General features: G+C 38.1%; 1 protein-coding gene across 4 annotated transcripts in view; it reads left to right on the top strand.

The window, feature by feature from the left end:
* The window catches only part of HADHB (hydroxyacyl-CoA dehydrogenase trifunctional multienzyme complex subunit beta), a 37,337-nt gene extending 21,584 nt beyond the window's left edge, over positions 1-15,753 (top strand). For 2 of the 4 annotated variants that reach the window (XM_036873220.1, XM_036873218.1), the window contains 11 exons: positions 1,431-1,530; positions 4,635-4,722; positions 5,845-6,032; positions 6,373-6,553; positions 7,532-7,653; positions 9,737-9,816; positions 9,896-9,943; positions 10,653-10,740; positions 11,065-11,139; positions 12,234-12,398; positions 14,986-15,753. In XM_036873220.1, the coding sequence (XP_036729115.1) occupies positions 1,431-1,530; positions 4,635-4,722; positions 5,845-6,032; positions 6,373-6,553; positions 7,532-7,653; positions 9,737-9,816; positions 9,896-9,943; positions 10,653-10,740; positions 11,065-11,139; positions 12,234-12,398; positions 14,986-15,021 (1,171 nt within the window). In that variant the 3' untranslated portion in view covers positions 15,022-15,753. Of the gene's footprint in view, positions 1-1,430; positions 1,531-4,634; positions 4,723-5,844; positions 6,033-6,372; positions 6,554-7,531; positions 7,654-9,736; positions 9,817-9,895; positions 9,944-10,652; positions 10,741-11,064; positions 11,140-12,233; positions 12,498-14,985 lie in introns of those variants that run through there. The other 2 variants (XM_036873219.1, XM_036873217.1) reach the window with 1 other exon arrangement.
* Positions 15,754-16,038: the final 285 nt, after the last annotated feature.

The raw sequence follows: 16,038 nt of genomic DNA, 5'->3' as shown, positions 1-16,038 counted from the left end.
CCTATGGCCCTTTTGTTTGTTAGTATAATATTGTTTTTTGAGTGTAATTTGCATACAATAAAATGCACATATTTTTAAGTATATAGTTTGATGAATTTTGTCAAATGTGTACACCCTTGTTCCTGTTTTTGCTATGGTCCCACTAATCTTTGAGTGCTTTCTTATTTTTGGCACAAAAAAGATCAGAGAGGTTCATTTTGTACTTTTCTTGCCTTAGACCTGGCCTCAGTCGTTTTTTAAAAAGTTAATACCTTTAGGGCTTCCCTGGTGTCACAGTGGTTAAGAACCCGCCTGCCAATGCAGGAGACACGGGTTCGAGCCCTGGTCCGGGAAGATCCCACATGCTGCGGAGCAACAAGGCTCGTGTGCCACAACTACTGAGTCTGTGCTCTAGAGCCCGCGAGCCACAACTACTGAAGCCCGCGAGCCACAACTGCTGAAACCCACGTGCCTAGAGCCCATGCTCTGCAACAAGAGAAGCCACCGCAATGAGAAGCCTGCGCACCGCAACGAACAGTAGTCCCCGCTCGCCGCAACTAGAGAAAGCCCGCACACAGCAACAGAGACCCAATGCAACCAAAAATAATTAATTAATTAATTTTTTTTAAAAGTTAATACCTTTGCTAGTAAATGGCATTTAGAAACCAAGTCTGAGTTCAAGATGTGCTCATTCCTACTGGAGTGTTATTGCTTCTAGTCTCTATCAGTGATCAGAACTAGAAAAATATATGTTATTTAAATTGTGTTTATATTGATATTTCAAATTTAAATTTAACATAACTGGGATTTTACTCTTTAATTTTCTGTTTGTTTCTCTTTTCTTCTTTTTTTAAAGAAATTTTTTTTATTTATTTGGTTGCACCAGGTCTTAGTTGCAGCAGGTGGGCTCCTTAGTTGTTGCATGCAAAAACTCTTGGTTGCAGCATGCATGTGGGATCTAGTTCCCTGACCAGGGATCGAACCCGGGCCCGCTGCATTGGGAGCTCGGAGTCCTAACCACTGCACCACCAGGGGAGCCCCCTCTTTGATTTTTGACTGAAAACTTTGGTTTATGTATCTGTTTTATCCTATTTCAAATTATTTTTTTTAAATTTTTTTATTGGGTTATAGTTGATTTATAATCTTATATTAGTTTCAGGGGTACAACATAGTGATTTAAAATTTTTATAGATTATATTCCAAATTATTTATGATTCTTCCTATTTAACTTCTCATTGCCAATTGAGCATCAAAGGTTGACTTTTTAAATTAGACTTTAATTTATTTGATAAGGTGCCACATGCTTGTCAAATTAAGGAAAAGATACAATCTCTACTCTTAAATCCAAAGTTAACCTTTTAACCAAAGTTAACTGTAGTGCTTTATGTGATGATCTATGGCACTATCTTGAATGTATGAAATGTTTCTTTGCTTTGGACTTCTGCTGGCAGGGGTTTGTTGCATCGGACCAGTGTCCCAAAGGATGTTGTTGATTATATCATCCTCGGCACAGTTATACAGGAAGTGAAAACAAGCAATGTGGCTAGAGAGGTGAGTAAAACCAACTTTATACTGTTTAAAGATTGATAGGAGAATCAATTTGAGTTTTAATTAATAAAATTTACTCTTTAAAAGTTTTTAAAATTCATTAAAGTTATATTTGACTTAAATGTGATTTAACTACTTGAATTATTTTATATTTAAAAGAAATATAGTATAAATCAAATGACGTACACTATACTAGAATATATTTATACTATATATCAAATCAATTATTTAAGCTGGTTTGGGATATTTTAGTTTGTTTTCTCTTAGGAAAATAGAGATTATGGCAAAGTATGGCTGATGTGACTTTTAGTAATGCTAGATATTGTGGCCTCTAACTTAAAATTTCAACATTTTACAAAGAACTTATTTCATAACACGGTTTTTATTGGAGGTAGCCTTGCTTATTCATTTGTTCCGTTTGACTAGATGACACATAGGGCAGTTTCTTTTTTAACTATTTCACAGGCGTTTACTTTTACCCTAGTTGGCAAAGCTCCATGTAGTGTTTATTGGGCAGCTGAGATAATGACAGGCGTTGGAACTTCTGCAGCATGTTCTACAGGCATTTCATGGTGAATAGTCCACAAACATTTTCTGGGCTTTGTTTCAATTCAAAAGTGGCTATCTGGGTAAAGTTGGCTCCAAAGCACATTTCATTGTGCTAATAAGCATTTTCTTTATTTCTGGTTTGTGCTTGCCATATTATTGTGTTCAGTATAGTTGGAAGGGCAGTAACTTTCACCACTGTCAGCCAAGAGAAGGGGAAATGAGCAGAACTGAAAGTATTTGTTTTGTCCCCCCTTTTTACTCATCAGTATATGTTAAGACTGCTGAAGGCTTGGTGTTACCGAAGTCCGCCATAATCACCTACTGTATATTGTAGGGAGAAAGGAAAGAATTAAGAACAGGAAGAGGGTTTTTTTTCCCGTCCTGATTTTTTTGTTTTTTCCTGGACCTTCACCCTTCTAAATGTATCAAATATGACAATTTCATGAGTATATCAACATTTTCAACTTTTATATTCTGAAAAAAACAAAGTGACTCTTATAAGAGCACTTAAAAAGTAAATATTAAATCTGTTTCAATTTTCTCTATATTTCTATTCTATCCCAACACTAAAGCCATAATTTTTTTTCTGGAAATTTTATATCCGTATGCAAATCTCAGCTATTGATTGACATGTGGTAGATTCCCTCTCCCAGCCCTGTACTAATACTATAAAGGCTAAATTGAGGAGATATGTTATAAGTATGTCTCTCTATAGTTGTTTTATAACCTAAAGGCAACTGTGACTTCCAGCTAGAAAACTTTAAGCACCTGTTGTCTGTATTAATAGTGTAATAATGAAATCCTGAAAGGCTTCTGCTGCTGAGTTCCCATGAACCTGACTTCACTGAAGGGCCTCAGCATACTTCCCTGCTCTCCAACTTAACTAAGAGGCATTTTCCTCCTTTCCCCTCATTGTACTATCTAGAGCCTAAGCTTGCCTTGAGAGCTATTCAGACTTTAAATAGAAACATGTAGACAAGGTTCACCAGCAACCACTTCTATTTAAAGTTTCTTCAGTCTTGAGAGTCATCTGGGGCCAGGGGTGTGACACAGGCCAGAGAGGACCACGTGAGGATCAGGCCATTACAACCTCAGTGCCCTTTACACTTGCCCCGCTGGGAAGCTCTCCTCCCCTTCCCCTTGGAGACTTGCCTCTCTCTTCCTTTTGGGTTGGTTTACATCGAGAGGCTGAGGTGCAGCTGCCAGTGGGTAGTTTTCAACAAAGTGTTGGGCTCTTAGTATCAGGCCTCACTGGAAAGACCACAGTAAGGTCATGTTGCATGGACACTACTGTAACGCATTTCTGTCCCTATGGATTATGGTGAATGGTGGTAAATGCGGTAACTAGTATAGGTAGTATAAGTATGAAGATAAAAATCAGTTAAGAAACAGCACCCTTTAATCTCAGCTTTGGAAAAATGTTAACCTTACCAAATTATAGAAAATCTTGTATTCTGAGGATAAATAGTTTGAGAAAAAGGCCACTAAAAATTAATTCCCTTAATAGGAACCAGAATTTCATAGTAAATGATGGTGGGGGGGAGATGAGCTGTTGAGAGCTTTGTTTTTAAAGTGAAAATTTAATATTATAAAAGTAAGTATTTTATTTTTGCACCTATGCATTAGTTCTTTACAGAAACAAAAATGGAATCAGGCATTCATTGTTTTTTGGGCAGCATAATTTACTCAATAAATAGTATAATAAAATAATAGATGTCCTTATGTCCATTTTTAGATTAAAGGAGGGCCTCAGTTTTTCTCAAGGCCCCTCAAATTACTCTCTTTTGAAGCACCTCTTGTGTCATCATCCTGACCAGTTTTCTCGTTTCCAGTTGTTAACTGGTCTAACCCTTATTTGTCAGAGGCTCACTTGAGGCTCAGGCAGTTTTCCAAAATTTCTTTCATCAACTTGAACTCTTGCATGTTTGGCGTGTTTTCCAATTCCTGTTTGCGTTGGATCACGGTGTGCTGTCTGAAATATCAGGCAGTCAGTGAAAGTAGAGACGCGTGTGAGCAAGCAGGGACCTGTGTGGGAATCTGTTCATGAGGGGTCAGTTCTTCAGAAATTATTTTCATGTCATGAAATTACTTTCATTTCACTTTGCTTTACTACTAAGCCTTATAACTGCAGGAACATAGGTCATGAGAACCCCACACCATGATATAGGTCATCATTCCCTCAACTGTATGTAGCAGGTTTACTTTAGGTTTACTTGCAAATTTAAACAAGTTAAAATCAAATTACATATTAATGTCCTTAAAGCTCTGAGAAAAGCATTGCTAAGAAATTAGGTGAATTGCGAGACTGTTGTAGGCTTGAATACCACACTAGGAAATGGCTACAAGGAACTTGGCAGAGTGCTTGTCAGTTAATGGCTAGACGAAAAATTAGTAAACCATTTCTGTGATGTGCTTAGTTTTATTTTAAATATTACTCTATGGATTATTGAACTCAAATCCTTTCCTGATTTACCATACAGTGAAGTATTGCTTAAAGCACCATTTACATGTAGCACTGCCTTCATAAGTGATCATTTCATTCACTCTGTTTCCTGAAGGCTGCCCTCGGAGCTGGCTTCTCTGATAAGACTCCTGCTCACACTGTCACCATGGCTTGCATCTCTTCCAACCAAGCCATGACCACAGGTATGTTTTTTTGACCGCAGAAGGTACATGTTGGTTCTCCTTTGTCTTTTATATGATCATTAAAAACTACTCTAAACAGAAATAAATGATCTCTGTGTGTTTCAAAAAATAAGGTAATGTTTAAATTTTTTGATTTTTGACAGTAGTTCTCAGCCCTTTTTCCTGCCCTCCGTACCTGAGGACCACAACCATTCTTGTAGTTTTTCCATTCGTAGTGTGGCTGGCTATCTCAGGGATTATTTGTTGGAGGGATACTTCTAGATTTGAGGCATGAGAAGTTTATAACCTGCTAGATTTTAGTTAGGTGATTCTAATATGATACTCCCCCACGAAGATTGTGGCCTTCCTCCCTCTACCATTGTCACAGTGATAAGTCACTGCTTTAGATGATACAACTCTTTTCCTCTACTTTTCCCTCACATCTAGGCATTTTTTTAATTAGTTAGAAATTCTCCTAAAAAACTTAGCAAATCTATGGGACATTTTGTAGCATCAACCCTTATTGTGAAAAGACAGGAAACGTGAAAGATATGGTCATGATGTGCTCTCTTAGTGACATCAAGGCCAGGTTGCCACCTAAGGGGTGGCAGGGGATGAAGCCAGAGGCAGGAATGGGGGCATCCTCCACTCCACGCAGCATGGGTCTGGGTAGAGCGACACAGTACTTGCCAGTGGCCATAAAGAGGGAAAGGGGCTGCCTTCTATCTAAAAGCCAGAATTTCTCTAGCTTCTAGTAGAAATTGAAATTCTCTTTATAGGAAAAAAGTCATTATGGAAACTTAAGCTGGGAGCATATAAAATATGCCAAAAGTTCTGGTTTAGAGTACGATTTGTTTGAGAGTTGGTCCAGTGGATACTTCCGAAAGTTGATGTCCCTACAGCCTGAATGAAACTTGTTTTTCTCCAGTGCATTGAATGTATTTTTAGTCATTTAAAAACCTTACCCTAATCCCTCTGAAGAGGTAAAAACCTTAATTACACATGTTGTACAATGCTAGTAACTATCATACAATTTTTAAATCAAGAAGCCTAAATGTAAAAAAAGGAAAAACAGCTTAAATTACCAGTGGCCTGTTTATCTATACAAGAGATGCTCATGTACCTGTGCCCTGTGCCCTGTAGCTGTCAGCTTGATTGCTTCCGGCCAGTGTGATGTGGTCGTGGCAGGCGGTGTAGAGTTAATGTCTGACGTCCCTATTCGCCATTCAAGGAAAATGAGGAAGATGATGCTGGATCTCAGTAAGGCCAAGACTCTGGGTCAGCGACTGTCTTTAATCTCTAAATTCAGATTGAATTTCCTGTCACCCGAGGTGAGACTTGTGAACGCTTACATAAAGACCTGTGTTGCCGAAGCATCCTATTGCAGAGATTTTAGACTTAGGGAAGACAGCATGCGTTCAGTTATGCTCTAGCAGTTGCAGATTCTGTTAGTTACAGGGAGAGGTTAATTATTTGGTTCAGATGGAAAGAAAGAAAAAATAGTGGTTTGAAGATTTGAATTTGTAAGCCCTTTTTAGAGATGCCCTGCTCAGAAAGAACTTCCCTTGTCTTGGTCTTGATTGATAGTAGACTTTAACTTTCCCAAATAACCCTAGGTGTGGTATAGCACCCGTTAACAGTGTGCCTGGTCCTGAATATCTCCTTTCCCAGCTTCCAGCAGTGGCCGAGTTCTCCACCAATGAGACCATGGGCCACTCTGCAGACCGACTGGCTGCCGCCTTCGCTATTTCTCGGCTGGAACAGGATGAGTATGCACTGCGCTCACACAGCCTGGCCAGAAAGGCACAGGATGAAGGACTCCTTTCTGATGTCGTGCCCTTCAAAGTACCAGGTAAAACAGTTTGCTTAACTTTGTAGAGGAGAGTGCTCTTAATGTTCTTGATATTTGTTAGGGAGTTCTGAATTTCTTCCAAAACTCCAAAGACCCCGAGTGACTTTCCAGTAAATATGATGGTTCTCTTTCCAAAACACTCAGCCTTTATTCTTAAACATGGACTCAAGTTTCAATCCTTGTTGTAACAGTAGGTAAACATTTTTTTTTTAAAGATTTTATTTTATTATTTACTTATGTATTTATTTTCGGCTGTGTCGGGTCTTAGTTGCAGCACGCGGGATCTTTGTTGAGGCATGCGGGCTCCTCGTTGTGGCGCGCAGGCTTATCTCTAGTTGTGGCATGTGGGTTTTTTCTCTCTAGTTGTGGTGCACGGGCTCCAGGGTGTGTGGGCTCTGTAGTTGTGGTGCGTGGGTTCCAGAGCGCGTGGGCCCCGTAGTTTGCGGCACACAGGCTCTCTCGTTGAGGCGCGCGAGCTCAGTAGTTGTGGTGCGCAGGCTTAGTTGCCCCAAGGCACGTGGGATCTTAGTTCCCTGACCAGGGCTGGAACGCGCGTCCCCTTCATTAGAAGGTGGATTCTTTACCACTTGACCACCAGGGAAGTCCCTGGTAAAACTTTAAAAAGAGAAGTTTTTATGTCTCCTTTAGATCTTGCAGATATGTTTTAGTTCTTATGTGCATGCCTGTTTTTAAAATTCTTCATTCATATCTCTTCTGTATAGAAGAGCCAAATGTGAATGAATATCTTAAGAAAATAGGGTATCCTTTCTAATGTTAAATCATTTAGATTATTTCCCAGAAGTCTTAAGAATTTATTTTCAAATTTGGTAATATCTTGATAACTATAAAAGGCTTTCTTTTTAGTGAATATCTGTGGTTTACATTTTATTTGTTCTTGTAATTTTTAAGGTGTATTTCTCTGGAGAAGATATATAATGCTTGTTGTGCCTTAGAGTTAAAAACTTCATATTTTTATAGGAAAAGATACAGTTACTCAAGATAATGGCATTCGTCCTTCCTCCCTGGAGCAAATGGCCAAACTAAAACCTGCATTCATCAAGCCCTATGGCACAGTGACAGCTGCAAATTCTTCTTTTCTGGTAACTATGTGTGCTATATGTGTTTACTAGTGATCTTTTATATTTGTGTACTCTCAATAGAAAAGCCTGAAATAGAGGTATTTGTGTGTATTATGAATAGAGACTTAAAAATATACTTCTTCATTACAAAGATAATATTAAAATAGACTTATAGCTTTTAAAGCCATAGAAGTCTCCTGACCCAGTCACCATTCTGATACAAAAAGCTGTTCTCTTCAGGCACTTCAGCAGTCAAAAAACTTTGACTGCCTGTGCTAGGCACTGGAGATAAAAAGAACAGTTTATTGTAATGTAGTGAGAAAGTGCTGTGAAGACTATAAGCATAGGCTCTTGGGGAAGATACATAGATGGGTGAGTCAAAGAGGCTTCTTAGAGGAGGTGACCCTTGCTCAGAGAATCTTGAAGGACGAGTACAAGCCAATTCAAGTGGTGTATAAACGGCATTCTAGGCAAAAGGAACAGCAAATGCAAAATCATGAGTTATGAGAGCAAGGACCTCTTTGGGGAAAAGCTTGGTTGGAACATAGGATATGAATTCAGGGAGTCATGTAAGACTTGGAAAGTAGGCAGAGAGAGTGACAAGATACTTCTCCTAGCTCTGATTGTTAGAAAATTATGTTTTATGCCGGCCCCCAAATTACTTTCCTATAAGCATCATGGAATAAATCTACCCTCGTTTTCTGTTGTTGTTATTTTACTTATATGCAGGTAGCTTCATATTCTTGCTTGGGTTTTTTTTCTTCTCCTCAATTGAATGTCCCTGCTGATTCTGCTTCTGCTTGGGAGATGTGGTTTCCCTTCTCCTACTGCCTTGGGTGTAGTCTTCTGGATATAGTTCATCTGGTCAATGTTTCTTTTACAGTGTAACTCCTCTACCCAGATATACAGTCTAGAAACATAGGCAAATGTTTGACATATTTGACTTTGGTAAATGATGATTTAATGCCTGCTCTTGAGCTCGGGCAAGGGTGCCTGAAGTGGTTCCAACACGATGGTGTACCACTCTGTAAAGCCTGAGTGGTGAAGGGCTGGTTAGGTGATTATTTCCAAAACCAAGTTGGATGATAGGGCCATATGGTATGGGTTACACTCTTGGCAGATCTGAACCCCCTTGATTATTTGTGGGGTGTGCAAAAGGTTCAGGTTTATTCATCAAAAATCAGAAACACGAATCATCAGAGGTAATGCATCACAAATACATGGATTTTCAGAGATTTTGTTAACGCACCACATTCACTGCAATTTTGCACAACTGCGCATTGAATATATTATTGATGTGATATCATTATGTATAGTCACCTGTGTTTCCAGACTTTATGCCCGCCTATCGGTAGTGGCTACATAGCCTCTTCAAAATTACTGAGTTATAAAAATATGGTCTGATGTGGTAGAAATTGTTTTGATTTTGCAAATTTTAGAGAGTAGTTTCCTTTCCTTTGGAATTTTGGATTTTTTTTTTTTTTTTTTTGAGCTCTTTCTTTTGAAGCAATGGTAAAGGGCTTTTGTGAGTGGTACTTCTTTGTCCCCCAACTTCTCAGTTGTCAGTTGGAAAAAAGCATGTGGGGTAGGTCCAGAGAGGGAAGGCCATGGTTCTTATGTTCTCAGCTATCTACCTATTTCTTCTTCTCCCATTGTTATAGTCTGTAAATAGAAGAAAATCACCTCGAAGCCACAGGCAGGAAGCAGCTGGGAAACAGTCCAGAAAATGTAAAAATAAATCAGTAAACAAGAGATTTTTTTGGAGATTGTTTTAATTCATAAAATTCCTCATATTCTGCACTAAAAGCAAAAAACTTAGTTTATCATGAACACATATTTCTAGAGTTACCTATTCTCCTCATCCATTTTGATAATTACGGTACTTTCTGAATAGGCTCTTCTACCCTCGTCTTCCAAAAGTGGGTCGGTGTGTGTGTTTGCGTTGTGACTTAACAATGGATAAAATGAAAAGGTTTTGTTATATAGAGGCACTGTATAAGTGTCACTGGTTGGTAGATTTAGGAACAGGGCATAGAAGGTGGCTGAAGAAAGACCACCAGAGAGGCTGCAGAATTTAACATTTTTGTTCCGGTCAACATTTCAGACCGATGGTGCATCTGCAGTGCTGATTTTGGCAGAGGAAAAAGCTCTGGCCATGGGTTATAAGCCGAAGGCATATTTGAGGTAAAGTAATTGTTCAAATAAATTGCCTCTGGTTTCTTTATTTTAGTACTAGAGCTAACTCCTCTATTTTTTTACCTAGGGATTTCATGTACGTGTCTCAGGATCCAAAAGATCAGCTTTTACTTGGGTAGGTAGCAGTGTATATCCTAGGATTATAATGAAAAATATTTGGTTACCAATGTTTCTTACATAGATTTTAAAGTACATTAAGCCCTGAGTTCATAATTGGCTTGTGAGTTGGGTTTTTTAAATAATAATAATCTTTTATGTTGCTTTATCATTTTATAGTTTTGGAGTCTTTTCCACTTTTTCCTATACTTTTTGACTTATAATTACAATATATATACAATTTTGTGTTCTTGTTTTACATTAAGATGTCATAAGCATTTTTTTCATATTACCGCACACTCTGCAACAGTCTTCAGAATAGCTTTTTATAAAAGCCTCCTAATGTTTAGACTCCTCTCCCTCCCTCACGAAGCTCTACCCTCACTAGCCTCCATTATGTCCTTTAACTAGCCACGCCCCTTCTGATGCTCTGCCCTTTGAACTCTGTGTTCTTCTAGCTCTTCATATTATTAAGTTGTCCTTCTCGTTAATTGTTTACTTGCTTATTATCTATTTCTCTGAGTCCAGAATATCAACTGCAAAGGGCAGAGGCCATGTCTGTTCAGTTTAATATTGTATCACCAACACTTAATATTTGTACAGTAGAATCAGTGAGTGAGTGGAAGACACTCTGATAATTATGTAGAACTCAGTTTGGGGAATATGAAGGAGCTCTTAGGTTAAAAATTAAAGTTTTAATATTGTATCACTTATTTTTTTCTTTTCAGACCAACATATGCTACTCCAAAAGTTTTAGAAAAGGCAGGATTAACAATGAATGATATTGATGCTTTTGAATTTCATGAAGCTTTCTCAGTAAGTCACTTTAAAGACACATATCAAAGGACTATAATCATTTAATATGAGTAAAACAAGAGTGGAGCTTTATATTTGAAGTACTGACTTACACTGCTGGGAAGGGCATGATGGGAGGAACCCAGGGCTACACACACAGTGCTGAAAAACATACCTTTTGAAGCTATCACTCTGAGGCCCTTCGAAAGTACCAGATTGTTTCTTTAGGAAATATTCACTGAAAACTGATCTAAAGATTTGCTTAGCTTTAAAGTTAGACAAACTCAAAGAAGGCCTTGAGGGACATTACTAACAAGGTTCTTATTGAGTTATTTTCCTTTCTAGGGTCAGATTTTGGCTAATTTGAAAGCCATGGATTCTGATTGGTTTGCACAAAACTACATGGGTAGAAAAGCCAAGGTAAGTTTCTGGTTAAAAATATGCTCGAGGAACTTCCCTGGTGGTCCAGTGGTTAAGACTCTGCACTTCCACTGCAGGGGGCGCGGGTTCGATCCCTGGTTGGGGAATTAAGATCCTGCATGCCGTGCAGCATAGCCAAAAAAAAGTTTGAATTTCCAAAGCACTTTAATATTTGGAGCTTTAATACCTGCTAATAAAAATATGAAGAGGAAAGCTGCTGCTTCTTATGAAGAATTTTGTGTTTCATTACATATATTTATTTCTTAGTTGAAAAATACCTCCTGGAAATTCTTTAGAAAAAAATAAAAGCAAGGATAAAGAAGATGTGGCACATATATACAATGGAATATTACTCAGCCATAAAAAGAAACAAAATTGAGTTATTTGTAGTGAGGTGGATGGACCTAGAGTCTGTCATACAGAGTGAAGTAAGTCAGAAAGAGAAAAACAAATATCATATGCTAACACATACATATGGAATCTAAAAAAAAAAAATGGTTCTGAAGAACCTAGGGGCAGGACAGGAATAAAGATGCAGGCGTAGAGAATGGACTTGACACGGGGAGGGGAAAGGGTAAGCTGGGACGAAGTGAGAGAGTGGCATGGACATATATACACTACCAAATGTAAAATAGATAGCTAGTGGGAAGCAGCAGCACAGCACAGGGAGATCAGCTCGGTGCTTTGTGACCACCTAGAGGGGTGGGATAGGGAGGATGGGAGGGAGACACAAGAGGGAGGAGATATGGGGATATATGTATATGTATAGCTGATTCACTTTGTTATAAAGCAGAAACTAACACACCATTGTAAAGCAATTATACTCCAATAAAGATGTTAAAAAACAAAAAATAAAATAAAAGCAAAATTTTAGGTTGTCTTTGTTCATCCATTCTGATGTTAGATGAAAAATAAATGGGCCCTTGGCTTTCAGAATTGATTTAGAATTTCTTTCTTTTGCAGTAAAATAACTTGTGATTTGTCTTTAAGTTAGTTACTTCCCTTTATTGCCATTACTACCTGTTAACTACGAGCCTGGCCTGATTCTTAAGTAAACTCATCTTTATATTTGTGTCTATTTTTGTGGGAGCCAGGTTGGATCGCCTCCTTTGGAGAAGTTTAACATCTGGGGTGGATCACTCTCCCTGGGGCACCCGTTTGGAGCCACTGGCTGTCGGTTGGTCATGGCAGCTGCCAACAGATTACAGAAGGAAGGAGGCCAGTATGGGTTAGTTGCCGCCTGTGCAGCTGGAGGGCAGGTATGTCACAGAAGCTTCATAGGAGCTTCCAGAAAGTCATTTTCTTGGAAACAAAACAAATTCATTCAAGAATGTTTGATTTAGCTTAATTTGAAACAGTCTTAGAGCGATTTTTCTGATGACAGACAACCGGGAAAAAAGCAGCCCATTTTTGTGGGGAGGGAGTACAACTTTAATTCTGATAGTACTTTGAAAGGAAGAATCTATTTAAATCCAAGTTATTTTTTTTCCCTAAAATAGTGTTTTTTGTTTATAAAAGTTATATATGCTCCTTATGGAAATTATGAAAATACGAAAAGTATTTAGAAAATAAAATTATAATCACTTATAATCCCCTCATCAGACACTATCATTATTCACACTTTGATATATTTTCTTCTTTAATAATAAAATTTTATTCATTTATCTAGTCACCATGAGACCTTATCCATAAAATCTCTCCAAGTCTTTCTTGAGAACTGAACTATATCTTAATGGAGAATTAATTTGCCTCTGGATAACCCTTTGCTATTTAGCTGAGGAAAATTATGTTTTTCTACAGATTTTTTTTCTATCTGCTTTACTTGTGTTACTGACGAAACTTCCTACCTGCTATAGCATTTCACTGTGGGAATAAAATCCAAAAGGAAGGCTGGTTGTAATCTTTTTTTTTTCCCAACCCTGATGGAAACAGATTTGATTTTTCTCCAGATAACAGAAACTATCTGTTACCGACCAAGATGAATAAGATATGTAAAAGTATAAACATCTTACATTTAAAAGCCTTTATTTATGGCTTTTTCTCAGAGACTTTGAAAAAGCAAGGGATCAGTTATTTTTAGGTTGGAATATTTTAGACTTCACAATCAGAAGTATTTTCTAATCTGTGTAACTTCATTTACAGAAAACCATGGTAAATCAGGACTGGAGCCCTCCCTCGTACCTTTCTATGCCAAGTTTAAATGAGGGAGGTACCTAATGCATAGCATTGTACATAGTGCATAGTCCACAGAGGTTAATGTCCTTTGGTTTTGAGTGTTTGTTCCCTAATTTTTTAACCTAGCACATAGAGGATTAATAACACAATACTAGATGCTTTTGTGGATGAACAAAGAATAATATCCAGTATTATTATTTACCTCTAGACGTTTACAGTATAGTGAAGAAGGAGATGATGCATCTTAGAGACTAGATTAAACGTGGCATTGTTTCTTCAAGAGCCAAACGAGTGCTACAAACATGATTAGATCAAAGGAGGAATCCATCATTGTGGATCAGGATTTCTCAGCTTTGGCACTAGTAACATTTTGGGCCAGATAATTCTTTGTTGGGGGTGAGGGGACTGCGCTGTGTGTTGTAGGGTGTTTAACATGGTCTCTACCCACTAGATAACAGTAGCAAACCACCCCCCTCACTCCCCACCACCCCCCCGCCCACCTGCCATGCACACACAGTTGGGACAACCAGAAATATCTCCAGACATTGCTAAATGTCCTCTGGGGAGAGGAGGGAGCAAAATCACTGCCGTTGAGAACCACTGATCTAGTGCAATATAAAAGATTTGGAACATGAAAACAACACAGTTGAAATAAAACAGGAAAAGGAATATTCTACCTTATTATGGGCCCTTCTAGGACAACCCCAAGTCAGTCAAACCTTCCTGTCCATGTTCTTTTGTTTGCTTGTGCCTGTATCAAGGTATTTAGCAGTTTGTTTTGAAGTACAGTGTATATTAGATTGAGGATACAGACCATATAGCAAAACTTTGTACCCACACAGTGTTCAGCTTGGTGCCTTATAAATAATAGTTGCTTAATATTTGTGGGGATTGAATTGAATCTAGAAGCAGGGAGATTAGTTAGGCTATTAACTAGTTTGATAGCAGTCCAAAAGATAGAATGACTATGATTATCAGATAGGATTTAGACTCATGAAATCATTAATTTCTATACTAGGTTTAAACTAGGGAGATAACTTGGATATAGCCCTGTGCCTAGTACTAGGAAAGGGATTTTCTACCTTTTTACCTTTGTGGGACCTCAAATCATCATCTTGACCTGCATAGAGTAGTAAAGAAGAGACCAGGTTTTGGAATCATCTGGTTTCAAGTCCTGGCCCTGTTACTTAATAGCTTTGTGGATTTGGATGAGTAACTTAACCTCTCAAAGCCTCAGTTTTCTTATCTAGGAGAGAGAGAAGGCTGTTGTTGGAGTCACTGTATTGCGTTTATTTTTATGCAGCTAAAGAAGCCCCTCTGGCTTATTTTAATAGTAACCACTTACAGAGCATCTACTAGGAGTCAGACTCTTCTAGATAGACTCTGATACACATGTGTATACATGTATGTGTGTGTGTGTGTATACATACACACATTGTATGCTATCTGATGCTCACAAAAACACTTTGAAGTGGGCACCATGAACCCCATTTAGAGAGCAAGTTGAGGTTCAGAATGGCTAATAACTTTCCCAAGATCACACAGTGTTTGAATGGCAGAGCCAGGATTAAGTTCCAAAGCCTATATTTTTCCCATTGTTCTATGCTGCCTCTGTACTGGCTGGATTCATTGCATTTGACTGCTCTAATTGAACTTTTTTTTCCTTTACAGGGCCATGCTATGATAGTGGAAGCTTATCCAAAATAATAGATCAAGAGGAGGTGACCTGGAGTTTCTGTGCAGCACTCACCCTAGGCAATGCCATTTCAATGCACTACTCAGTGACATCTATAGTTCCTAGCTCCTCTTAGGAAAACAAAATTTGTGGCCTTCTGTTAAGTACTTTGCAGTTAAGCCTTTCCAGTGTTCTGAGCTTTCCAATAATCACGGCTTATTACTCTTTCAGGAATTTCTTAGTTACCAGAATCTCTCAACAGTGATAAGTTTAAGCAGTTGTGTTTGGTCTCTATTTTTATGAAAGACTGAATGAGTGGTTGCAATTTTGGAAAGAATTTAGCTGAGATTTGGAATCACCTTTGTAACATCTGCAAATTATAGCTCATTCCTATTTGTGACCTAAAGATAAATGTTTTCTATAAAATACAAACCAATGTGCCTAAATTTAACTTAATTATGGAAAGGTAATTCAGAATCTAAACATCACTGAAAATTTACAGTAAATGTTTAGATATATAAATACCATGTTGGTTAACCTTAATAAAGTAGAGAAGTATCAGAGAACCATTTGCCTTGTTTTATTAGAGGTAAAAGGTGGTTCTCTTGGCTTAGGGACAGATTTTGCCTTGGATTACTCATTTGTAACTTCTAACCATTTTAGTCAACCATGAAGCTGCTAGGAACATAAAGAAGGTCCTGCTTTAGAATAACACCATTTTTTCCCCAGTGCCCAATTGAAATAAATTTATTTTACTGTTTGGAGATGTTTCTGTTTGCCGGGTTTAATGAAATGTAAAGAAATTTCAAAAATTTAGTCAACATACTAAAAATTCTCTGAGTTTTTTGACAACCAAACTGCATTAAATAACATGTATGCTAGTGCATTGCAGAAGCAAAAGTCTCAGTTGCAACCATTCATGTGAATTTCATTTAGGTCTATGAAAGTTACTGGCAATCAGAATCATACTCTAGTTCAGGGACAGATTGGGCAAGGGAGCAAGTGCTAACCTCTTAAAAGGTTATTTGAGAGTCCCAGATTTATTTCCC

The sequence above is a fragment of the Balaenoptera musculus genome, chromosome 13 (assembly GCF_009873245.2).
Source record: "Balaenoptera musculus isolate JJ_BM4_2016_0621 chromosome 13, mBalMus1.pri.v3, whole genome shotgun sequence".
Taxonomy (NCBI): domain Eukaryota; kingdom Metazoa; phylum Chordata; class Mammalia; order Artiodactyla; family Balaenopteridae; genus Balaenoptera; species Balaenoptera musculus.
The sequence above is the reverse complement of the archived record's forward strand: the minus strand, read 5'-3'. Positions and strand labels throughout refer to the sequence as shown.